This window comes from Balaenoptera borealis, assembly GCF_965194805.1.
Source record: "Balaenoptera borealis genome assembly, chromosome: 12".
Taxonomy (NCBI): Eukaryota; Metazoa; Chordata; class Mammalia; order Artiodactyla; family Balaenopteridae; genus Balaenoptera; species Balaenoptera borealis.
In genome coordinates, this window is record NC_138869.1 from 88093913 (window position 1) to 88119899 (window position 25987).

General features: G+C 40.1%; 2 protein-coding genes across 4 annotated transcripts in view; both read right to left on the bottom strand.

Moving 5' to 3' along the window:
* PRSS16 (serine protease 16) overlaps window positions 1–175 on the bottom strand; it is a 13601-nt gene extending 13426 nt beyond the window's left edge. The window contains exon 1 of the mRNA XM_082346600.1: window positions 42–175. Coding sequence (XP_082202726.1) covers window positions 42–111 — 70 coding nt within the window. The 5' untranslated portion in view covers window positions 112–175. The remainder of the gene's footprint in view (window positions 1–41) is intronic.
* LOC309607727 (histone H2A type 1-J) overlaps window positions 170–25987 on the bottom strand; it is a 38668-nt gene continuing 12850 nt past the window's right edge. The window contains exon 2 of one of the 3 annotated variants that reach the window (XM_082346614.1): window positions 170–19338. The gene's annotated coding sequence lies outside the window, so the exon portion shown is untranslated. The other 2 variants (XM_082346616.1, XM_082346617.1) reach the window with 2 other exon arrangements.

Consider the following 25987-nt stretch of genomic DNA (forward strand, 5'->3'; position numbering starts at 1 on the left):
CCCCCTTAGGAGCCCCTGCCTGACCCTCAGGATACTCCTACCTGGAGCTGAGGACCCCCAGAGGGAAACCATGAGCAGAGGGCCCAGCCACGGGACAGGCCCAATGGCCATGCCGTCCAGTCCTCCGTGCAAGGGCTCTAGGTGCTGTGTTCTCCCTGCTCACTCAAGACTTCAGCTAACATTCCCAGGGCTGGCCTTTAAATTTATAGTCTTTGATCAGGAGCTCAGGTTTCTTTTCTGACTCCTGTCCTGGGACAGGTCAAGCTTCTGTTGGAACCACTAAAGCGAGGCAGGGACGCCAGAGTCTGTATATAGAGACCTGCTGGTGTGTCCCCTGGATATCCAATTACTTCTCTCTCTGCTCCCGATTTTCTCCTCTCTTGCCCCCTGATCTCCCTCCCCTCTGGCCCTCAGTCTCCCTGCCTGCGCCTCAGTCTCTTCTTTCCTTCAGTCACCACTTCTTTCTACCTCAGGGCCCCCTCTTGCCCTCTTCCTCTCTCTGCCCTCAGCACACTTTCAGTCCCCCTCAGTTGCCCCAACACTTAGTCTGTCCCTTTCTTTGTTTCTCGCTTCTCTTTCAGTCTTCTCTCTACTTCAGTCTCTCTCTCATTTAGTCTCACCATGTCTATTTTCCAGTCTCCCCCTTTTCTGCCCCTCATCAACCCCACCCCCAACCCTCTGACCCACAATCTCACCACGTTCCTTAGAGTCCTTAGAACACTTTGAATATCTCAGGCTTGCTCCTGCCTCAGAATGCTTGCTCCTGCCGTTCTCACTCTGTGGATTCCTATTTCTCCATAAACACTCATGTCGTGCTCCCTCACCTCAGTCAGATCTCTATTCAAAGGTCAGACAGGTCTTCCATGGTCAGCTCTTTACAAATTGTCAAACCTGTAGGTCTCCTTTATTCTTTACTCTTCTTCATAGCAACTTATCACTATCAGAAGTATACATATTTTATATGGTTCATCATCTGTCTCCCAGACTAGAAAGTAAGCTCCATGGGGCTATGGATTTTCATCTCTTTTGTCCATTGCTAAATGTTGGGTCCTTACTACAGTGTACATAGTGGGCAATCAATAAGTGTTTGTTGAGGGAATGACTAATACATCAACTAATGTTGCTGGTTCTACTCTAAAAATTTATCCAGAATCCAATGACTTCTTCCCATGTCCAGCACTATCACTTTCTTCTAGCCACCATCATCTCTGACTTGGACTATCAACAAGCCTCTTAGCTTTATCTCTATCTTCAAAACGGACATAATTTACTTCTGGACAATGCACTCTTTTTAATGGTTAAAGCAGATGTATAAGGTATGTTTGATGGGCCACAAGACAGGCTGTTCTAGTTAGCATAAAGTTCACGCCAAATCATGTATAAGTCACAATGACTTCCCCATATCTCAATATATGAGGTGGCAACCTTGTCTGGGTTTGATTTCAGGGTAATGCTTGCCTGGTAAAATGTGTTTGGAAGAGTCTCCCCCTCTTCTACTTTTTGGACGAGTTTGAGAAGGACTGGTCTTAATTCTTCTTTGAATGTTTGGTAGAATTTACCAGTGAAGCCGTCTGGTCCTAGACATTTGTTTGTTGGGAGGTTTTTGGTTACTGATTCAATCTCCTTGCTAGTAATAGGACTGTTCATATTTTCTGTTTCATCACGATTCAGTGTCGGTAGGTTGTATATTTCTAGGAATCTATTTCTTCTAGGTTGTCCAATTTGTGGACGTATCATTTAGTCTTAGGCAGGCACAAGAAGGTGAAACTTATTGTTATTTTATGTGAAAAGTAACTTTTGCCACATGGCCGGTTAGCTCAGTTGGTTAGAGCGTGGTGCTAATAACGCCAAGGTCGCGGGTTCGATCCCCGTACGGGCCAACTCGTGCTTTTGGCTCTTCACTTACTAAATAATCTTGCTGCAGGCACCTATCAAATTGGAAATAACCTCGCAGACGTAAAATTGGGATTAAATGTTGACTTCATTTGTTCTTCAGCAATGGCACCCACCTTCCTTGTCTCCCCCCCCCAGGCCCCGCCCCCAGCAAACATAGTCCCAGCAAGAAATGAAATTTAGATGTTTCAGGTTTGACAAAGGTGCATTTTCATCACTCAATACTTGAAATACAAAACCAAAGTTCATTTAAGGAGGGAGCAATGTTGGTAAGGCACAGTCCCTTTGAAAGAGCTGATGGCTGATGTTTTCTGGGAGGGGGCTTAACACAGGCTTTCAGAGGCTAAGTGGGTTGACATATTCTATGGAAGCATGGTTATTGGGAGGAACTGCTGTTGTTTGGTTGGCACTCAAAGATATGTTTATTGGAGTGAGTGCATCCCTGGCTGGCTCACTTTCAGAAAGCAGGGGTTGACAGTGATTGGTTGTCATACAAAAGTATGTTCACAAAACAATTGTCATGGATAGATTGAATTGGTCTAAATTCAGGTCTGGTGGCTACTTGTCACCACTGCTACAGGACAATCAGTCTTTTCCTAAGTTTGTGATTAGTATGTGTTCTCAATATTTTACTTTGGCATAAAGCAAAATTAGTTGTTTAAATATCCAAGTAATGTATAATAAAACACTGATTTTTATTATTAATGACTTTTCATTAATTTTTTAATTACCTTGAGGGTATTATGCTAAGTGAAGATAAGTGAGACAGAAACAGACAAATTTTGTATGATCTCACTTACATGTGGAATCTAAAAAACAAAAACAAAATCAAAATCGAGTTCACAGACACAGAGAACAGATTGGCGGTTGCCAGAGGCGGGGTGTTGGGAGATGGGCTAAATGAATGAAAGGGGTCAAAGGTACAAATTTCCAGTTATTAAATAAGTTATGGGGATGTAAGGTACAACATGGTAGAATAGTTAATAACTTATTATAAAATAAGTTATAGGGATGTAAGGTACACCATGGTAGAATAGTTAATAGCACTGTGTTGAATATTTGAAAGTTGCTAAGAGAATAAATCCTAAAAGTTTTCATCACACAAAGAAATATGTAACAATGTATAGTGATGGATGTTAACTAGACTTATTGTGGTGATCATTTTGTAGTATATACAAATATCGAATCATTACATTTTATACTTGAAATTAATATAAGGTTTATGTCAATTATACCTCAATAAAAATACTGACCAAAAAAGAATTACAATAATAGAATAATAGAAAAACTCTCGTGTATGTAAACATATGGGGACTCCTTTCTCTGATATGCCCTTTCTTGCACCCACTACTCACCCCTCCCAATTCAGCTCTGACCCAGACACTGACAGGCCTGGATTTCCCTCAATATGCAAAGGCAAGAATCTCTCAGGCCATGTCTTTGCTCATTAGCACATAGTATCTAAAAGGCCAGAGACAGAACCTGGCACTGGATGGGCCAATGAAGTGAGTGACATATTCCTTTCTCCTGGTTTTATAAGGCAATGGAGGACATAGGTTTTTGAACTCAGTAAGCATTGTGCATTGCCAACAAGGGATGGACTCCTTCTGCATCAGTGGTTTTAAGCTTGAGGAGAGTTACCCTTGGACCTTTTGTGCTTGTATGTTACAGCTGACACAATCCTCTCATATTATCTCATATTATTGTATGGGATGCAGAACCCACAGACAGGGAGAGCCGACTGTAAGGAACTTAATCAGCCACAAATTTTGGTATCTGAGGGGGTTTCAGGAACCAGTCTCCGCAGATGCAGATACCAAGGGGTGACTGTATTTAATTATTTTTGTGGCTTGCAATAGATGTTTTATGATGTTTATAAATTAATTCTATTCCAAACCCTACTTCAGGATTTAATTTCATCTCTGGTTCCAGAAGCCTTCACAGACTTTCAACACAACTCCCCAAATACCCATCTGAAACCTGTTTTAATGAGTTCTGAAACAACCCAGTACCCCAACCCCGAAGTGTCTGGCAGCATCTTACTGACTTGATAGATTATGTACACCTGGCTCAGTACTTAGCACATAGTAAGTACTCAGGAAAGAAATTTCATTAGTGGAGAGATAGAACTTCTGGTTAAAATACTTCCTTATTAAAACCAATGTCCTGTATTCAAATTCCAAACTCCATATGCTTGCACTAGGGTTTTCCAAATGTACTCCAAGAGGAACTTGTCTCGATATTAACTGTCCTCTGATTCCAAACCTGAAGCCCTTACCTGGGCAATTAGATTCAGTGGGTTTGGAATGGGGCAAAACAGTGTTCTGTAGTGAGTAATAAAACATGTACGTTCCACCTTTGTAGAGTTGTGAGACATGGTTCATGAGGCTGCATTCTCACCACCTCTGTTATACCACTTCCTTTCCTCTTTGGTTTCCACTAAAAGAAGTGTCTTCTCTTGAGCATAGTGAGTTGGGTCTGGAAAAGTATGTATTCCTGTAGCATCATGTGCTTTTTTTTTTTTTTTTTTTGGTCATAATATTCCTCATCTTAATGTAAGTCCATAAGATCAGGGGTGGTTCAGTGTTTCCCTAACCCTGGTTAAAGCGTGGCACAAACTTTGTGATTAGATAAACTAATAAACTAGTGAAAATAAACGTTTTCATTAGTTTTTTCCAAGAAACATTACAAGGATTTGTTTTCTCTCTTTAGAGCTTGGTCCCAGATTTCATGCGTGTAAAATTATTCATAATCTTCCAGGGACTAGGAAGTCTACTTAATTTTAACCCAGTAATACTTGACATGTTGCCTTAAGTACCCAAGACCGGGATGGCCGAGTGGTTAAGGCGTTGGACTTAAGATCCAATGGACGTGTGTCCGCGTGGGTTCGAACCCCACTCCCGGTAGATTCCTTTTAGCGGGTGTCTTACCTGAAAATGAAAATTCCTTGTGCAAAGTTGGAAGATAGTCCAGCATGTAGATGGATCTGAACTGCTTTTATCCGATCTGACAGGATCTATCTATAATTGGGTGATTTAGATAGTTTAGATATAATGTAAATATTGACATATTTGTATCAAAATCCACTATCTAATTAGTTGTTTTCTATGTGTTCCTTTTGTCCTTTGTTCCTTTCTTGTATCTCTTTCTTCCTGTCTTTGAAATGTATGAGCATTTTGCATGATTTGATCATATCTCCAGCATTGCCTTATCATTTGTATGTCTTAAAAAAATCATTAGTCGTTTCCCTAGAGCTTTCTATATACAGCTACAATTAATCAAAGTCCACCTTCAAATAAGGTGGAGACTCCTTTCTCTGATATGCCCTTTCTTGCACCCACTACTCACCCCTCCCAATTCAGCTCTCAATATTTTGTTATGCTGCTTCCGGTGCAGTGTAAGAAGCTTGCAATAATATACTCCCTCCTATATTGTGTGTTATTGTTGTCATAGATTTTGCTTTCATGTATGCTGTAACTGTACAATACGTCACTACTACTTTTGCTTAATGCAGTCTATCATTTTTAGAGTGATTAAAATTGGGAAAAAGTATTCCTTATATGTACCTCCATTATATGTACAGAAATGAATATTCATTCTTTTGTATTCCTTTTTCCTGAAGTCCATCTTATAACATTTCCTATTTTGCAGGTCTGATAGTAATGCACTCTTCAGTTTTTGTTTGTCTGGAAAGACCTTTATTTCTTCTTCACTTTTGGAAAATATTTTTTGCTTTTTTTTAGCTTCTCATCACTTTAAAATGTCATTCCGTTATCTTCTGGTATACTTAATTTCTGATAAGTCTGCTGTTTTAGATAGATAGATAGATAGATGATAGATAGATAGATAGATGATAGATAGATAGATAAATGATAGATAGATAGATAGATAGATAGATAGATAGATAGATAGATAGATGGCTTGGAATTCTCTGACCTTGGAGCTGAGGTTTGATGTACAGGTCTCCTCTGCTATCGGGAAGTAGAGCATTCCTATAAAACCTTTCACAAGCTGAATTGGTGTGAAGTGAAGAAGCAGTTACCTTAGGACACTTCTTGCACATGGATGCACAAAATAAATGTAGGTGAAGCGCAGATGCTCACAGACACAGTTCAAAGCTATAGCGGCTTGATGCTGAGATGCTGACTGTAGTTCCTGGGGGAGGAGCTTGGCGGTCCCACCCTTGCTGCTCCTGATGCGCGCTGCCTCTATAATGGCTTTCTACAAAACAGGTACAAACGTAGGTCTTTCCTAAAAATGAAGTGGAAGCAAAGTGAAATTTTGAAAAGTGAGGGACACCTGTATTTCATTATCTTGGGAAAATACTCGGCCATTAACTCTTCAAATATTTTTTCTGCTCTTTTCTCTCTCTCTTCACCTTCTTCTGGGATTCTGATTACGAATATATTAATCAATAATTCTTCAGTGCTCTTTTTTTCTTTTTTTTCTTGGTGTTTCAGCTTGGGTAGTTTTTAGGCCTACCTTCAAGTTTATCACTTCTTTTCTCAGCTCTATAGAGTCTACTAGTTAGTCTATCAAAGGCATTTGATAGACTAACTAGTAGACTAGTTAGTCTTACTGTGTGTGTGTTTAAATTTAACATATTTATTGGACTTTTAGTTTGCAACAATCTACTGAAATGTGTCATCTGTTTATGTATTGGGGTAACGTGGGGACCTACTACTTTCCATTGGCATCTGAAATGGGTGCGGTCTCGAGGGACTAAGCCCGTAACCTGTGGGATCTGATGCTATCTTCAGATAAATAGTGTCAGAATTGAGTTAAACTGTAGGACACTCAGCTAGTGCTGTAGAATTGCTTGGTGGGGGGAAAACTCCTATGTAGTTGGTGGCCAGAAGTGTCAGATGCAAAGTGTTCTTGTGTGAGTAGTGAAGGAGACACACAGGAGGAAAAACAGGTTTTTTTCTAATGCACTTCTCAGCCACAAATTCACCCTTTTAGACTACTGTTTGAAAAGGGTTCTGGGTCTTTTAAACATTTATTTTCTTGTGCCAGCTGGCACTGAAATTTTGTCAGTAGAGGGTGCAGGAGAGACACAGTAGGAGGAAAGAGTTTTGCTTTCTGGTTCCAGGAGCTCCTGCAGCCGTCAGCATCTCCAGCATCCAGCTCCATTCTACTGACTTACAAAATAGTAGAGAAAAGAAACTGGATATTCACAAATCCATTCACAAATATTTATTGACCACATCATGTGTGGTAAATATTCCAGGATGCAAAAAAGAATTAAGACTGTTTGTGGGAATCATACAAAATAAAAAAACAGTGGTTGCCAATAACTGCTGTAGCTCTCATTGCAAAGTCTCAGATGGTAAAGTCATTGATTAAAGACAAAATATCCAATGATTTGCAAAGTAAATCACTGATAATCTCATTGCATATGAGAGGGGCATTGTCATCTGATGAGAATTCTGAACTGTTTGGTGTCCAAATAATAATTTACAGTGCTTCATTCATGCCATGTGTGGAATGATTTTTCATGCAACTTTTTACATAGTCCATCCAGTCTTTCCCTCTCTTCTTTGAAAACTTCCAGTGCCTGCCACCTTCAGAAACCACATGTATAAAGTAAACATCAGGCTCTTACTTTTCCACATCATACAGCAATTGAACAACACGGGTTTGATCAAGGATCAATTCCCCAAACTGTGTTCAACAAAATGAGGGCTAACACTTTTCAAAATTATAAAACCTATGGAGACAGCCCCACCAAATTGCAATCCAGGATATTTGTTTACTAAGCACGCTCTTTAACCAGCCAACCCACAGAGCCCTCTTGAACAGAAAAAGAAAAACAGGTAAAGAAATATAGTGTGAGAAAGTTTTCATTTTCACATACTAAGAATTGCATTTGGAGAAGAATACACATATTTTTTGAAGTAAAGAACAAACAAATTCTTTGGAATATGACACTGCCATGGTGCCTGCTTCAAAGAACCACATCTTTGGCAAACTGATCACACTTTACTGATGTTGCTACATCAAAAACCGCAAGAAGATGTGAGAGTTAACAAATAATATCACATAAGAAGTAAGTTTAATTTTTCTAGTAGTCATATTTTAAGAAGTAGAAAAAAATAAGTGGAATTAATTTCAATGTTTTAACTCCAAATATTATCATTTCAACATGCAATCAATAAAAAAATTAATGAGATATTGTACATTCTTTTTTTTAAAAAATAAATTTTAGAAACAAGTGTTAATGGGTATTGTTTTGGACAGGGGCACTTCTACAACATTCTGGGGGAAAGGAAAAAATACTCACTTCACAGTATAATCTCTGTAGATTATTTGGGGGGGGCAGGGACGTTCCCAATATGCAGAGTTTTGAAAAAACCTAACTTATCTCCTGTAAGTCCAAGAGTGATTTGATTATTATATCAAAGGTCTTTTTGTTTATTTGAGAGGGAGGTTGAAATGGGCGTCTTTCTAAAACAAGCCTCCACTACCAAAAAAAAAAAAAGTATTCAATGAAACTTACACGTTTATAAAAGAGAAAAACAAACCAAAAATCTTGAGAGTAGAAAAGTCGGTTACCTTGGTTGGTTAAAGCCTAGTGGAATAATACTAAAGTTGTGAGCGTCTCCATATAGATGTTCTATTTTTTTTTTTCTTCTACCGTGGAAGTTCCCTGTTGATGTTAGCTGGAAAAAGCGGGTAATAAAATACAACGCACTAGTCCAGTGCTGCTTAAAGTATGGTCGGCGGAATAGCAGCAGAAGCATCACCTTGCTAAAAATTCATGGGCTGCATCCTAGTACCAATATAGAATCTCGGGGGGGGAGGGGGGGTGAAGCCTAGAAAACTGGGCTTAATACTTTTTTTAAGCGATTCTTCTCCGCGCTAAGTTTTGAGAAGCATTTACATCAGGAAGTTCCAAATCCTTTGGACCTTCTCTCCCCACCCCGCTCCCCTTTTAATTCGGTAACAGCCCAACAGATGATGTATCAAACGAGGTCTAGACGCGTGGCAGGTTCATTCTTTCTGTTGCCGGCACCCCTCACAACGCACACTGTCCAGAGTCAATCAACTTTTGTAAGATAAATACTTGAATCCCAACAAATGAAAGTCTCCTTTGCATGTTTTTGTTCCTTTCCCAGCTTCACCTTGATTGCCTTCCCAGGCTCCTCCACTCGGCCCCAAGCGTCTGAAGTCACGCCCCAGGAACACCTAGAAAGGAGATCCAGCTGTTGAAAGAGACACCACCCCCAAACTGCCACTTTCCTCTTCTCCTTTGACACCGTCGCCCTCTTCTTGTCTGTTTAACTTTTGTCTAGGATCGCTTACAACTCGGAACACTTTCTTAGTCTCAGTCTTCGGCGGTGAGGCTGCCGCGCTCTTCTAGTTGAGATCCGGAGCTGGGCGGGGAGATAAGAGTCTGAATAGCTTTCTCGGGTGTCAGGGCAGATCTTTGCCAAGATCGCTGAATTGAGGGCCTAAGGGGGACGCTATGATTTCGTTTGTCCACAGAAGCGTCTTTCCTGCTTCAGCTTCTCCAGTTGATGTCCCTTCTTTTTCCTCTAGGACTGATGCTCAGAGACAGAAAGTGTGCAGGGGAGGAGCCGGAAGAGTGAGAGCCCTGCCCAATGGGGGAAAAATTAATGAAGAAAATACTGGTCAGACTTTGTTTCTTTTCTTTGACACTTCTTTGATCTTTAAAAACTAATATATACTTCACATTCTATAATATTCACATAAAAGTGTACAATTCAGTGTTTTTGAGTATATTCCCAGAGTTGTGCAACCATCGCCATTATAGAGTTTCAAAACATTTCCATCACCTGCAAACCAACTCTGTACCCTTTCCCCAGCTCTTGGCAACTACTACTGCCGCTATGGATTTACCTATTCCGGACATTTCATATAAATGGAATCATACAACATCTGGTTTTTTGGGTCTGGCTTCTTTCATTTAGCATGAAGTCTTCAAGTTTCACTCATGTTGTAGCATGTATCAGAAATTCATTCCTTTTTATGGTCAAATAATATTCCGTATTTAATTTTTTAAAGTTGTCTTTCTAAAGACCTTTCCGTCAACTCCCCTTCTCAGTATCATTAAAAGAAACGAGATTAAAAGGACATTTCAGAAGAGACATACCTTACGCATCCATTCAGACTTAACGGACAGCCAAAATTGCACTGTGTGGCGGGCACCATGCAAGGCGAAGAACCAGATCGAAGGACGTTAAGAATTTGTTTGTTACCAATTTGAAACATGTACACAGAGACGTATTTTTATTTTTTCCTAAAAGACAAGGCAAAGTCGAGCCAGCCAGGAGTCGAACCTGGAATCTTCTGATCCGTAGTCAGACGCGTTATCCATTGCGCCACTGGCCCCCCTTGTCACAAAACACTCTATTACTCATTATTCACTAGAATCATTGAGAAAACAGTTGATTCATGATACAGACGGAAATTAGTTGTACAAGAAAGACCTATGGATTCTAGTAAAACTGATTGGTTATCTTCGGGGTCAATTTGTATAAGTTACATTCACTTAAAATATTTATAATTATGAAAGAATTTTCTGCCTTGGAGCATCATGTATGTGATAGAACGACTGTGGTTAGCATTCCCCCCCCCCCCAATTATGTGCGTGATTGTCTGTGTTGTTTCTACTTATGAACGCTTCTTTAACTTCTGCAGTCGGTTCATCTGTCCATTCATCAAGTCATTTCATTTTCCTTTGGCACTTACTGATGTTGAGTATGGGTCAAAAATTAGTGACCCACTGAATTTTCAATTTTGATACAGTGAAAGTGGAATAAAACACATTCTTGAGGTATTATCATATTTTTCAATCTCACTCTCCAAAGAGCCGAAACTCTTTACACAGGAAATAATTTCAGACTCTATGCAGCAGAAAAACATTCCGAAACACCCATCCTCCCAAATTGGGCGAAATGGGGATAATAATTTAATAAAGGTAAACACTTTAAGAACCAAATTCATATAGGAACTTAGAAGTTCAGAGTTAATATAATTATAAAATTAGAGAATACCGGTATCATTACATAAATTGGCTAGTTATATTTAAGGGCTCAATGTAGGCGAAATAGATATGTGGAAATACAAAAGTGTTTATAAGTGAGGGCAGTTCTTTGAGCGAGAAGTACAATAGTTTGGGTCCGAGTGCAGTCACGGTGCGCACAGCTTTTATCCATACTCTTCCCTCGTTAGATTTATTGCGTTGGCCCAAGTTGTGTATCTTCTCTTTGCCTCGGTTTCCTCATTTCTATAGCACAATGTTTTAAAGAGCGCGCGCGCGCGCGCGCACACACACACACACACACATACACACAGATATTTATGATCCTAGACCTTCATGGTTCTCACTAGCCTGTTTTATTTGTTTGTTTTTTTAAATACCAGAGGACTCTTTAAGGAAGCTACCTGCATCTCCATTAACAGAGCGGGGGATTTTATTACAGATTTTTAAAAACAGAATTTCTTATTTCTCTTTGCCATTGGGACCTGCTGCTACTTTTAGATTTAACAGAATGGATACAAAACAAGCAGCTGTTTTGAGCGTTCACTAAGTCTCTAGCTTCCCGGGTACTGAGGGGTAGCTGCAGATAGTTGGGCTGAAGGAAGCCCCGCCCCCGCGCTCAAGGGATTCACAGGTGCCCGCCCAGTTTGGAGGAGGATGGAAGAGCCAAAATACTGACAGTGTACTCGGGACGGGACGGAAAGCTGCCTCCTTACTCCTCAGTTTGTTTATGGAATAAGACGAATAGTCGAGAACCACACTGAGAAAGTCATCTCGTAACTTGAATAGAAAAGCACTGAGAAACGCTGTGAGCAGGATTTGAACCTGCGCGGGGAAACCCCATTGGATTTCGAGTCCAACGCCTTAACCACTCGGCCATCACAGCTTGACTCCCAGGTCCTATTTAGGGGTTAAAAAAACACCATCGAGGTCCCTGATTTATAATCCTGCTTATCAATTCTAGCTATCCTTGCTTATTTGGCGTGTTTACTTTAAGCAGTACGTAAAAGGAGATCACTCCTCAAGTCCCCTCATCAGATCTCTCCACTCAGCCTCATCCAACTTGTCCCCATCCTGCCAGGCTCCAGGCTGCGAAGTCTCACCTCCTTGAGAGAAGGCAATATTCCAGCATCACAAGAATCCTTGATTTTCTAAAATTTTCTACGGTCTCCATGGATTGCCTGATTTAGCTTCATACTGGGCATGGAATGAAGTAAGAGTTGTATTAAGTGTGTCTACGATCCTGCTCATTTGTGTTCTCCACAAATACACTATGCCTTGCTGCTAGGAGGACAATGTGGCAGGATCTACCAATATTTCAAAAGCATATACTCTTTGAAACAGCATTTCCACAAATGTAAAACACAGACTTGAACACATAAGAAATTATATTGTGTTCTAACTTATTCTCTGCAGCATTAACTGTAATAGTAAGATTGAGAAAAACCTAGTTAGTCAGAACTATTAATTAGATAAATTATGGCATAACTACACAGTGGAATGCTATGCATATTTAAAACAAAATGATAAAGATCACTATGTACATACATATACTATAAAATAGAAGCAAGGTTCAGAGCAATCTCTATAGAATGATACTATTGGAGATATATTTGTGTTAGATTATATATGCACTTTACAAAAACAAAACAAAACAAAAACCAAAAAAAAACCCCAAACTCTCAAGGATAATCAGTAAACTCACAACAAAGTTCCCAGTTGAGGGGCTGGAGACTAAGGAGGTGGAATTCTTTGGAAGCAGGAGGAAGAAATTTACTGCATGTCACATTAGACTTTAGATGCTACCTATTTAAAAAATCAAATAAAAGCTCAAGAAAACACTATAAATGAGGAAGTGGAGGAGAAAATTTTTCTTACCAGAGTTCTCCTCTGGAATGGTGACTAGCCCTTCCTTTCTGGAACTCAGCAATAGCCAGCACTCTGAAGGAGGCCTCACTTCGAGCCTCAGAAGGAGCTAATCACACAAATAAGATTTGAAGCCACTCAGGAAGCCTGAGGCAAAAAGGCAAGAAGGTTCTGGAATGCTGTCCAAGCCTAGCCCTGGACACACAGGGCACGGGAGACCTGTGAGTCTCTAGGAGAATCACCTGATCCAAGATCAAACGATTCTGGAATGTTCTTCAGACACTGAATTGGATCTTCCATTTGTGAGCAACCAGGACCAGCTCAGTAGGTCAGACCCACCATCTTCACACCCTGACTTCAAGGCCCTTGATTTGCTCTAGGATGTTCTGAAGGAAGTGGAAGAATTAGCAGAATTTAAATAGCTTAAACTTTCTCCTTTAGGTCTAGAAATACAACTTTAAAAGTTGTTTTTGTGTGTGTCCTGTTTTGTTGATTTGTTTTTGCAGAGAAAAGAGCATAGCTCTCTTTTTATTTTCTGTCTTGGCCAGAGTGTAGTCCTCTTTACAGCAGACAGTGCCCAGGAGTTGTTTTCACAGGAAATCCTTTCCCGGGGCAAAGAGCACTGAGTGAAGTGACTCTGTATAAATCTCCAGTGTCCTGTCCCCAGTTTTGTCATTTAACCAGTGCACAGTTCTGGCGGTTTCATAGCTCTTCCAACAGAACACTTTGGAGAATTAAATAATCTTGGGGTGAAGACTGTGAAATCCACTCACAAATTAAAAAGCTCTTCTGAAATGTTTGTGTTTTTTTCTCAGCTAGATCTTGATTTTCTTCCTAGTACTTCTACTCTACTAAGGAATTCACCCCCAAGTGGAGGTGGGACAGAAAAAGGAGGTTGTTTAAAATAACGTCATCCAAAAGCAGTCACTGTTCATCCCGTCCTCCCTGTGTCCACCTTGGGAGTTTAACTTTTGCCAGGGATTCTTTTCAGTTCTAAATGGTACCACATTCTTCTACACATCAACATTCCCCCAGGAGATGTTCTTTCTCTTTCCTCCTGGATTGACGTCTGCCGACTGGTATTTTCTTTAAAGCGTCTTTGATTTTAAAATTTGTCCAAGCGTCTTTCTCAGTCAACTTCCTTTCTCAATTTCAGGAAGAAATGGGAGGTAAAAAGATATCTTAGAAAATGCCTCCTTTGATGGCTACGAAGACTCTTTCAGACTCAACTGACAGTCAGGACTGTATGGTGGGGCAGCGCTTCTGGATGTGAAGGATCAGTTCAGGATAATTTCCTTTCAAAATGTTTTAATAATTGGTTGCAACATCACCCATTGGCCACTGGTCTCCCTGCACAAAAAGTCAATATCAACTTATACTTGACTAAACATCAAGTCAGAAAAGGAAATGGATGTTTTGGTGATTGCTATAGACTGAACGTGCCTCTCTCCCCCAAATTACGTTGAAACCTAATCCCCAATGAGATGGTATTTGGAGGCGGGGGCTTTAGGTCATGAGGATGGAGTCCTCATGAGTGGGATTAGGTCCTCATAAAAGAGATGTCAGAGAGCTCTTTCACCCTTTTCTTCATCTGAGGACACAGTGAGAAGACTGCTGTCTATGAGACAGGGAGCCAGGAGGCAAACTTTCACCAGACTGAGAATCGACACTAGCCTCCGGAACTGTGAGAAATAAATGTTTGTCCTTTAAGCCACCTGGTCTATGGTATTTTTGTTACAGCAGCCCATATGGACTAAAACTGGGATAGAGATGCAAATGAGGCGCACAAGACTGAGCCAGTTCTGGAAAGGTAGACCCACTCACTTGTGATCAGTTTGCACAATATACATTTGCCTACAGTGTTCATATTTAAAACAACAAAAATCAGCTTTCAACTTTAGAACAAATGGTAAGGTGGTGAAGGTCTCTGTAGACTAATTTATAACATATGATTGAAGAGCTGATATACCCCTGAGGTAAGGTAGGTAAGGTGTACTGTTGGCTCAGCCAGCTGAAGGCTCACTGCTTCTGATGGTCTTTCTGACTGGGTATAGAGAAAATAACACTAACCATATCAGTAGCTGCATACCAGGTGACAGGGCATGTGTTAATTTTCTCCATTAATAAAAGAACATCTGGAATAGCAGATGCAATGGAAATAATCACTTGACTAGATCTACAATAACTGTCATTTTCCACAACCCATTTACCTTCTACAGTTGAGTAAGTGAGTTGAATAGAAATTTGGTGAATCTCTGTCCCTGTATCTTTCAAGTTTTTGATGTTGGCACTAATCTCTGCAATCGGTCCAGGAATACCAGTATTGCGTTTTGTTTAATTATTTTCACAGAGGAATTTCTGGTGGCCTCTAAATGGCCTTTTATGCCATAATAGCCTTCACTCCATTAGTCATGGAAATGATATAGAGATTCTGTCTGGAACTGGGAAAGTAACCACAGGGTGGGCTCAGGGATCCACTGTGCCCACAGTGAAATGGACAGGGGGCAAAACTTCATTGGTTGTCTGACCTTCATGAGTACCTACTGCCTGGGGACAGCAATGATGTTTTTTTATCTCTAGCAAGTAATGCCGGTTCCGAGCCATTGTCTAGGAATTCCTGAAAAGTCTGATTTTTTCCTTTTCCCTAATGCACAATCACTTTGGTACATGAGCGCAGGTCCCTTTAGGAAAGGCTAGGAGGAAGAATAACAGTATAAGTTTTTGGCAATGTGCCGGTAGTCTTTCTCAAGGGGAAACAGATTTCTCTTCATTCAAAATTGGCTTGAGTCTGGGAGACTTTTCTGCTACAGATCAGGTCCAAGATCAAGCTGCCCTCAGGGTCGGTTCCTGGTGAAGCCTCTTTTTGTAGAAATCCAAATTCCGAAGAGAGCAACCACTTCCGCGGCGCCGGCTCATCTCCTCTGATATTTTCCCAGGGACCCTCACAGGCCTCGTCGGAACCCAGCAGAGGAGAGACGGGAGAAAGGGGAAAACTGCCCCATGTGAACAGCGAAACCATGCATCGGCGCGGGACTCTCAGGATAATTTCTTCTTTCAAACAAAGAGTAAGTGCGAAGATTTGTGGGGTTTGTTATTTTTTAATATAAGCAAGTTTTCGAAATCAAGCAGAAGTACATAACATTTCAGGAAAAAAAAAACTTTTTTTTGCCTGGTTTCGAACCGGGGATTTTTCGTGTGGGAGGCGAATGGGATAACCACTACACTAAGGAAACAGCTGCTTGCGCCTGCGCCAGCCCTTATACATAACTGAGTAGACTTTGTCTGTAGCGCCCAGGTTTGTTTACTTCATGCCTGTTGAGGAAATGTTCATTGTTGCAGCGCATTTCTCTCCCCTTTCCTCCATTTATGAAAACAAAAACAAAAACAAAAACCTTTCATAATCCCAATTCTTGAAAAAATTCCAGGCTTGGAAAGCTAAGGCAGCATCCTGGAGAATTTTTTTTTTTTGGTGAATTTTTTTTTTTTTTGGCGAATTAAGGATGTAAGTTTGTTGTTGTTGTTGTTTGTTTTTGTTTATTTGTTTTACTTTTTTGTTTGCTTGTTTTTTAATGCTCTGATGCTTGCATTCAGACTCCACTGCTCTCCATAATATACTGGTGTTACGGAATGAGAATGCTGCAGCCTACAGTTTCCAAGACAGAATTTAAGGTACTCTTTTGAGGCCCCACTGGGAGTGATTTTTCACGCAGTCTTTTATATGAACGAATCCTTCCACCTCAGCACTTCTATACAAAATACCCCACTGTCATCTCCTTACCTCAGGATCCTCATTTCCTAGCTGACAACAGGTTCACAATTTTCTCCATCATTTAACTTCTAAAAATATCTGCTTTATCAAGCTGTCTTCAACATTGCTGGTGATATTATTCTCCAAAATTACAAAAAGCAAGAGATAGGATTCCAAACAGGATATTCTGTTTAAGCAGATGTGCCGAGATATGGAAGATACGTGCCCATATATGGAAGTTTTCCATGGCGCATAGTATAAGTGCTTTCACTGGATAATGTTGCTAATCTGTCCTGATCATTTGTGTAGAAAATACACCAGTATCAGATGCAAAAGACTGAAGAAGATATTTCTTAAAGTAAAATGAAGATACCACTTCTGTGGAGAAGGCCATCTCCACTGTTAGACAACTAATCAGAAGTCATGGTGGTATTGGATTTTAAGCTCTGGGAGGGTGAGGAAGGGATCATGTGTAGCTTTGGGACCATTATACTGGTAGTTCTCAATAAACATTTGTCAGATCAGGGGACAATATTCGAGGTAACTTTCTGAAATGTATCCAAATTCCATGTGACATTATTTTTCCCTGCAAGTGCCCAGCAGTATCACTTGGAAGCCTAAGTAAAATCTGGCGACATACCTGCAGGTGGTCACTCATTTCACTTCTTGAAGTTTTCATGGTGTCGTATGGATATTATATCTCACTTCTTCTCACTTCAATATAAGAACAAAACTGGCTGTTTTAAAATATCAATTGAATAAATGACATGTGACATAAGGATTACCTGAAACAATATACAAAGCACCTGGCAACATGGTTAATTTCCTTATTGAAAGAGATTAGTCTGTTGCTATATATTTTAAAGGAAATAGTTTCAAGGAATGACAAAAGTACTTTTGGCACAGAAATTTGGAAATATTTTAAAAATACAAAGCACTGAGTTCCATTTTGGTTAAGTTGTAGGAAGTTGCAAGTGTGTGTCCCTCTCAACCTACTAACTAAAGCAAAGCCATAAGCTTAAGGGGAGTAGATTTTCTGAACTCATCAGGAGCTGAGGATACAAAAGAATCAACATAAACTAAATTCTAGAAAGAGGCCTTCATAGGAGGAAAGAAGCCTCTGGCTGTCCTTATTCCTAGCAGATGGGCAGCGGCACAGAGGAGGAAAAACCTGTGAAGACCAGATTAGGAGAAACCAGAAGAAACTTAGACATTTTTAAGGTTTGTTTGTGGGCTTGCTTGACCCAAACAGAATTTCAAGTAGCCAAAACCAGTTCTGGTTGTCTCTGATGAGGAGAGTAGGTCAAAAGGGGGTGAGGAAAAAGGCCAGAAAGTGGAAATACCCACTGAGGCACTCTCAAGTTCAAAACATTCTGAAGTTGGGGAGTACCGCAGGAACACGAAGAGCAAACAGTACAAGGCACTTTGTGTTTTAGCTGCCAACAGCCAGGACTGGAGAGCTGAGAGAAATCTCTCCAAAGCTTACTGAATGGAGAGAGATCTCACAGCCAAAGAAACCTGGGGGAGGACAGGAGAGCAAAGAGAATGTCCAGTCACCCAAACAGCTGACATTCTGGCTGTTAAGCAGAGAGAGGTTTCTCAAGGTTTGGAAATCCGGGAGAGTGGCAGTAAAGCACAAAGGGAGGAGAAAAGACTACAGATCAAGTACTGTAGTAAAAAATTTTTTAATAAAAATAAATAAATACATACAATTAGATTTTAAAAATTGGTTTTTCCACTCACTGTCCACCGAATTTTTACTAGAGGACAAAGAAAATGAAGACAGCTACTAGTTCATATGGTGGATGCTGATACAAAGTTAAAGAAATGTACTAAAGATAAGAAATACCATCTTGCAGCTTTTTAAACAATTAAAAACAAAATTTATAAATTGCATAATGTAAAACAAGTAAATGAATAGTTAACTTGCCTCATTAAAAGAAATAGCTCTCTTTAGAATAGTCTTTCAAATCTTACTCGATATACTATATATATAAAACGAGTCAATTAACTTCAGATGCAAAAAAAATAGAAAAAAAAAAAAAAGAGAGAGAGAGAGGGTTGTAGGGTCCAACAGAGAAAAGAAAGCAAGCAGAAATTTGCTGCTCTACTGGTCCCTGCCATCGTTGACACCTGCTTGCAGATAGATCAGGCCAGGCTCAAAAGGGCAAAGGTTTCCCAACTCCTTCCTCTGAGTTGCCTGCCTTTGGCTTCAGTTCCCCTACTCCTCTCAGATTCCGGTGTTTCTCCCTGGTCCGGAACAAGGCCCTAACTCCGCACTCGCTGTGGTCTCGACTTCCCTCGTCATAGATCTGGAGATTTTGGGGAGATGGGGAGGGGTCAGAGGTTCAGGAGGGGGGCGGTCTTCACAGTCCTTTTGCCGCAGACCTCAGCCCTGCACTCGGGCGCCACCAAGTGGCCTATGTCTGGCATTGCAGCATCAGGTCCCTGTCTTATTCCGCTCCGGACGAACGGCTACAGATTTAGCTTAAAGGCGACTGCGGAACCACCCTGAAGCCAAGCGGCTAAAGGCCTCTGGGAAGAGATGACCCTCCCGGTATGACCTCCAAGAGCCGAGAATCCGCACCCCGTGCCCGGCAGCCGAGTCCACCAAGCTCTGCTCTGTGCTCAGTTCTGTGATCCGCCCGCCACCATCTCAGGCTTGCAAGGGCTTCGCGTTTCCCGAGGGCTTCTGGGAATAGTTGCAAGGAGGTAGTTGCTCCCGGACATTGATCTGAGTCTTCCTCGGTCGGTTTGAGAAAGACTGAGTTTTCCTCGGGAGAAGCACGGTTCATCCGTGCAGGCAACTGGGATTTGTCTTTTCCTTTTTGATAGAAAAAAGAACATTTTTAAAAACATTTTACAAAGAAGACCGCCGACTTTAATTAAGTATGACTTTAAAACATGTAAGTGAAAACAGTTTTCCCGGGTTGGCCGGTTAGCTCAGTTGGTTAGAGCGTGGTGCTAATAACGCCAAGGTCGCGGGTTCGATCCCCGTACGGGCCAGTACCCTCCCCCTTCCTTTTCTCGTCCTAGCTATAGACCACATCACCGGTGGAAATTGCACCCGTACATCTAATTACAGACAGTCCTAATATCACTACCGCTGAACGATTTGATTGTGGGTTTTCTTTGGTTTTTAAAGAAATAAAGTACCAGAGTCAGGATGGAGAGCTTTTAAAGAAAATTGAATGAGGTAAGGTGGATGTATTTAGGGGAAGAGGAAACTGGGAGAATTAGAGAAATGTCTTGCATCATTCTGTAAAAAACTTCAGGCAATAATGTTTTGATATAGTTTATACTTCTGAAATGTAAAAGCATCATTCCTCTTCATGGTAAGTTGCTCAGTTGGTTAGGGTATTTATTGTTTTTATAATGTCAAGGTCGCTGATTCGATTCCTCTTGAAGAATATGCCTCGTGGTATTTCGGTTTTCTTTTTCTCAGTGTGGGAATATCTCAGGCTTGTGGCGTAGCCTCAGACCAGCAACCGAATGCTCTGCGATAAAATGGAGCAATGGTCAGCCTTTGGGTTATATTTGACCGTTACCTCGGTGCTGCCAGTTACGAAGCCATTTACAACTCGTCTAAATTGTTTTCGAACGTTTATCATAAAAGCGTTAGATTTAAGATTTGAATCCAAAATGAAAACGGGGTGCACAGTGGGGGATAGGAGGGCAAGAGCCCCTGGGGCTACTCTCAGTCTAAGTGCCTCACTCTCCCTGTCTGTCCTTTTCTTGAAGTCTGGCGCCTGGGTCTCCGTGTGCCCAGCACGAGACTCCTGTTTCTCTCCTCGACCCTTGCACTGTCCCTCAGACTCCCAGCATATGTTTACTCTTTCTCTTGTTTAAAAGTATGGGGTTACTTTGAAAATGACATACATGATATTGATTAAATAATGACATAAGTAATGTCTCAAGCACAGTGCCAGGGACATAGTGGGTGCTCAATAAGTCCAAGAAGGCAAGGCCTTCCTCTGCTTTGGTCAGTGCTGCATCCTTCGTGTCAAGTACTGTGACTGGCTCAAAGCCAGCGCCTGAAAAAATGTTTTTAATTAATAAAGGGCATCCACTACTCCATTGCATATTAAATAATATACTTACAGATTTTAAGTATGAGAAGGCCTCGACAGGTCATTGCTAACTTTGAAGATGAAGGCGGCCACCAGCCATGGAATGTGGACATTCACTAGAAACCGAGAATGACCGCTAGCTGACAGCCTTCAAGGAATGCGAAATTCCTAGAGATTTATCAGTACCCACTGTTCATAACATATTTCCATTTGTCAGAGTCCTGGTGTTGTTTTGCCTGATATTAGACAACATCAGTAGAATACAATGAGTCATAATTTCAGTTATCTTTCTAAATGTTAACTTGGTACACTTTGAATCTAACATCTAGGCAACTGGCTTTCAATTGAAGATTTACATTACTTACCTGTGAAACCTTATTAATATATAAATGTGTAGGACCTACTCCAGACTTATTGAATCTCTCTGCTTGATATTGTTGATATATTGTTTATATATTCTTATTACATGGTTTGGATATTCATGGCATATTGTGTCTCAGAATTATTATATGTTATGTATCAAGAATTTTTTTCTCTGTAAAGATTATGTTCATTCACATTTATAAATTAGATGCACTGTTTTCTGTCTTCTTTGAAAATATGGTTGATTGTTATGTCTAAAGAGATTTTTGTCTAAAATTTATTTTGGAATGGCTCTGTTATTCCTTGCTATTCTTGTTCCAAAGTTCCTTGTTAGTGGCATTAGTCTTGTTATAAACTCTCATCAGATCTTTCACTTCAGAAAGGCTGGTTAGTAAAATTTGTTATTTAGATTCCAGGCTGATAGGGTCTAAAGTTGTCTCTGGGGATTAATCTTTGCCCTTCTTGGTGGTGGGGGGGGACTTTTTAAATGTATTATGTCCTTTGTATGTCCTGCTTTATAGGCAAATAGGGAAAGTGCAGTGAGCTTTTCTTGTATCTGCTTCTTCTCATTTGTCTTCAGCTCACAATAGTCCTTATGCCAAAGTGGTATATTTTGGGGTGGCATAATCTGCTACCCTGCATGACTACCTTTTTTGCTCACATTCCTTGGGAAGTAGATGGGGAAGAACTCTATGGATAAACTGAGGAAAATGAAACCAGGTTTCCAGTGAAGTATAAACAGGATTTCAGGCATAGTGCAGGACTATTTCTACTAAAGTGAAAAGACAGTGACTCTGGTGGAACTCCAGTCATAATCTTTGAAATTTCTCTAGATAAAAGGGAAAAGCCCAATGTATAGGCCAGTGCTACACAGTGTACATTTTAGCTATAAACTACAATGTCACTTAAGATTCAAGAAAGTGATAATCTACTTGTGATTTATTTCCTCAAAACGTCATTGAGCTCCAATTTTCCCCCTGTGCACTCAGTAGGTTCTCCTGATGCACAAATACAGTTCTTAGGGCTGTACAAAACCAAAATGATGGGGGTCTACATTTGACATTGCTCTCTTGTTCTCAAAAATAAAAATGAGTCTGATTCCAAACCAAATGTCGTGGCTTATTAATTCTTTGCCTGACACTGATAACCAAACTCCATCATTTAGCTATGTTGGATGTCACAGGTTAAGAGAGCTGAGACTGAACTTCCAAGACAGAATTTGAAATCTTACTCTCTATCTGGTACTGCAAGATAATTTGTGCTCAATTCATATACCAATCATTAGCAAATCCATCACTTTCTATCAATTACAGGAAACTTATTCACTTTTCCCTTCATCACAACTCTTCATATTGTGATGCTATTATCTGGAAAAAGACTCTCCACAATTGGAATAACAATTCAATACAGACTTTACCAGTAATATAAATTCCTCAATGCATCTCCAGCATGTTTAGTGGCAACTACACTGTTGAAATACAAAAACCGAAGGGGAAAGGCCCCGCTGGGATTCGAACCCAGGATCTCCTGTTTACTAGACAGGCGCTTTGACCAGCTAAGCCACAGGGCCCCTTCTCAAACTACAATTCAGTTATATCATATTTGTAATATTTTCTGTGAAGTGTAGCATCTTGCCAGAGACGTACTTGCTTTTGTGACAGAGAGAACGCACCTGTATTTCTGAACTATATTTCTACACTAAAGCAGAAAATTCAACATTAAAAAATAAAAATGCATTCTTCAGCGCGAGGTTTTAAAAATTATTTTAAATTGGAGTGAAATTCCTATTTCATGGTGACTATCTCCCTCTAGAGGAAATATTGGATATTGCAACACATTTAAAAATATTCTCCGTTAATTCATTTTGTCCACAAATGTGGTCACTACTGTATTTCAGGTAATTTTCTAGGTACTGGAGATAGAGCAGCGAACCAACCAAACAAAAACTTCTTCATCTATAGGATTTGTATTCTAGAAGCAGGGAAATAAAGCAAGTTTTTAAAATTTCTCCCTCCAACACCCTCCCCCCACCCCAAACGAGAGATGTAAGCACTAATTCCGCTACTGCAAGGTTACAGAGGCCACGGTGCTACTTTCTGAGCTAATTCACTGCACATGAGCAAGACTATCATGCTTCCTTCTATTTTATCTAACCTGGCACAAGAAAGCAAGCAAAGATAAGGACACGCTGATGCACAGGAGATTCTGCTCATTGCACCGTTGAGTTAAAACTGACTTGATTCCTGTCTTCATAGGTTGTAAAAATGAGTGGAGGATGCAGAGAATTAAAGAGAAAATTAGGGTACAATGTGGTAAATAACTCCCGCAGGATGCCGTGGGAGCCTCTAACTTGGGCAAATGCAGGGCGTGTCTTAGCAGAGTCACATGACCTCTCTTCTCAGTTTCCAGATCAGGTTGATGATTGCAGAACGGGTTGTGGCATGTTGGCTGAATACAGCTTAGCGTGGGGGAAGAATAGATGAGACCATCATTCTGAAATGTTTAAATAACCGCCTTGTGCCTTGTGCTTTATGGGAAAGGACGAGGGCTTATGTATTCACTGAACATCCACAAAATGCAAGACCCTGGAGAAAAGAGAAATCACTTAGGAGATCCTGTGACAGATCTACACACCCCATTTCCTCTAGGCAGCCCTCAGCTCTTCCCTGCCTGTCTAGCCTGTACCTAATCTACTTGCCCTTTCTTACAACAAGATTTATTCATTCCCTTTGTCCCTATGTCCTGCTGCCATTCCTCTCCTTACATAAACAACTTTTCTAATTTGTTTATTGTGTATCACTTTGATCATATTTTTTTTTGCAAAATTGACATTTTTGTTTTGTGCACATATATTATAAATTTATATAAATGATATATTATATATTCTTATGCCTTTAAAAGAACATTATGACTTTAAGATCCATCAGAGTTGCTCTGTGTGCACTTAAATCATTGCTTCTAATTGCTATGTAAGATCCCATAATGGGCACTGTATTTCCTTTCTTCTGTCCCAGTGATGGGCTCACAGGTTGCCTCCATTGTCCCCCCACTCCATATAACACCACTTCCTCATCCATCCCCCTTTATGTACTTGTGCGAGTGTGTATATATATGTGTGTATATATATACGCACACTGATTAGTGTATATATATATATGTATACTAATTAATCCCAGTTTATTTTTGTAAGCCTACACTCCCACCAGCACTGCATATCCTTTTATCCCTGCCCAGGCTTAACATTATTCAGCTTTCTACTTTGTAATCTAATATGTGTAGAGTGATAAATCTCATCATTGTTTTCTTTAAAATTTTATTTATGTTTTCTAAAGATTTTGAGCATCTGTCTATACGTTTTTTAGTCATTCGAATTGCATCTTATGTACACTGATACTTTTCTTATCATTTGTCCATATTCGTATAGAGGTTGGTGTATTTTTCATGTCGATATACCTGGGGTACATTGTATATTGTAGTTATTAGTCTATTGTGAATTTTAGACCTTGCAGTATTGTCTACTATTATGTTACCTGTCTGTTGACTTTGACAGAACTTCATGGCAAAGCCTTGATTTTATTAAGAATTTATCTTTTTTTCCCCTACTGGTTTGTACTTTTGAGGTTATGCTTAAAGGGTCTTTCTCTGCTACTAGGTTAAAAAATATTCTCTCTTTTAAAAAGTATAGATTTTCTTTTTTATATTTGAGACATGATCTGTCTAGATATCTAGAGAAGTGTACTGGGTTTTTCAATGATAGTCTATTGGGGTTGTGTCTTCTAGTGTCCTAAGTTTTGGTTTAGTAAGAGTCTCCAGGATGTGTTGGTGGTCATGTAGCATCCTACACTTCCTTTACTTAGCCTTCTCACATTTTCATGACATTATGTATTTAGTAAAATTGTGTGCTTTTCCTGTTAAAATATATGTCTGCAAGGTCAGGGAGAGTCTAACAACCCAGCACAAGTCATAGCACATAAATAGTAAATTTTATGAAAATAATTGTTTGAATTATGTTTTATGAATTTCCCATCAAAGAACCTTCCAAAGATTTGTTTTTTGTTTATATTCTTGTAAGCCTGGGCCAATGTTTCATGGACCTATGAGGCCAATCCTAGACTCCCCAGATTGTAAACAAATACTTTTTGGTTTCTTATAAGAAAAGATATGAGAACAAGAATCCTATGTTGCTGTGATTGGTGAGTGGGAAGGTTTTGAACTTAAAGTTTATAAATTGCATACCTGCTTGGGTTCAATCCTTGCTTCTGGCACATGAGCTTATTTTCTGATTTGTCCTTTTCGATAAGAACTGGAAACCTCTCACGTTTGTTCCAGAAAACTTATGAGTTTCTGTTTTGTGCTCAGGCTATTTGGTTATTTTTCGCTCTCCTATAATCCTACACCTTACCTCCAGAGCATAGAAAAAAAATCCAAGTAGGCAGTGTTTAATAGGTACATGGCTGAATCTTTCCACTGTGGTCCTTGCCCACCATCAGTTTGGTATAACCACCCCAAGCCCATCAGTTTTTAAGTCTACTGTAAATTGATTCTAAAGAGAAATGAAAACTGAGAAGACCTTGAACAGCTAGGATTATGTGACCTGCAAACAACCTCCTCAGTCTGGTGGCCCTCACCAGTGACTCGATTTCCAAAAGGCTCCCGACTCTTCAAGAAGGCTCTCGAAATCAGGGCCCAGAGTTTGAAGGAGATGTGTTGGACCAATATTATATCACAAGGAAGGAGGGAGGGAAGAGAGAGAGATTGTGAACGGGAAGTAAAATTTCCCCTCTATTCTTAGGGTTTCTGGCTGGGCCTGAGAAGTAAACTAGCATAAAACAGGTAAATAGGAGAAAAACATACAAATTTTATTAAGTAAGTTTTACATGTACGTGGGAGCCCTCACAAGAAAAATGAAGACTCAAAGAAGCAATCAGAGCCCAACGCTTATGCACTAGGTTGGACAAACGTTGTGAAAACGTGCCAAGAGGAAAGGGTTTGGACTAGGGCAATTATGTGGAAAAGTGACTAGGAAGATAAGGGTTAGTT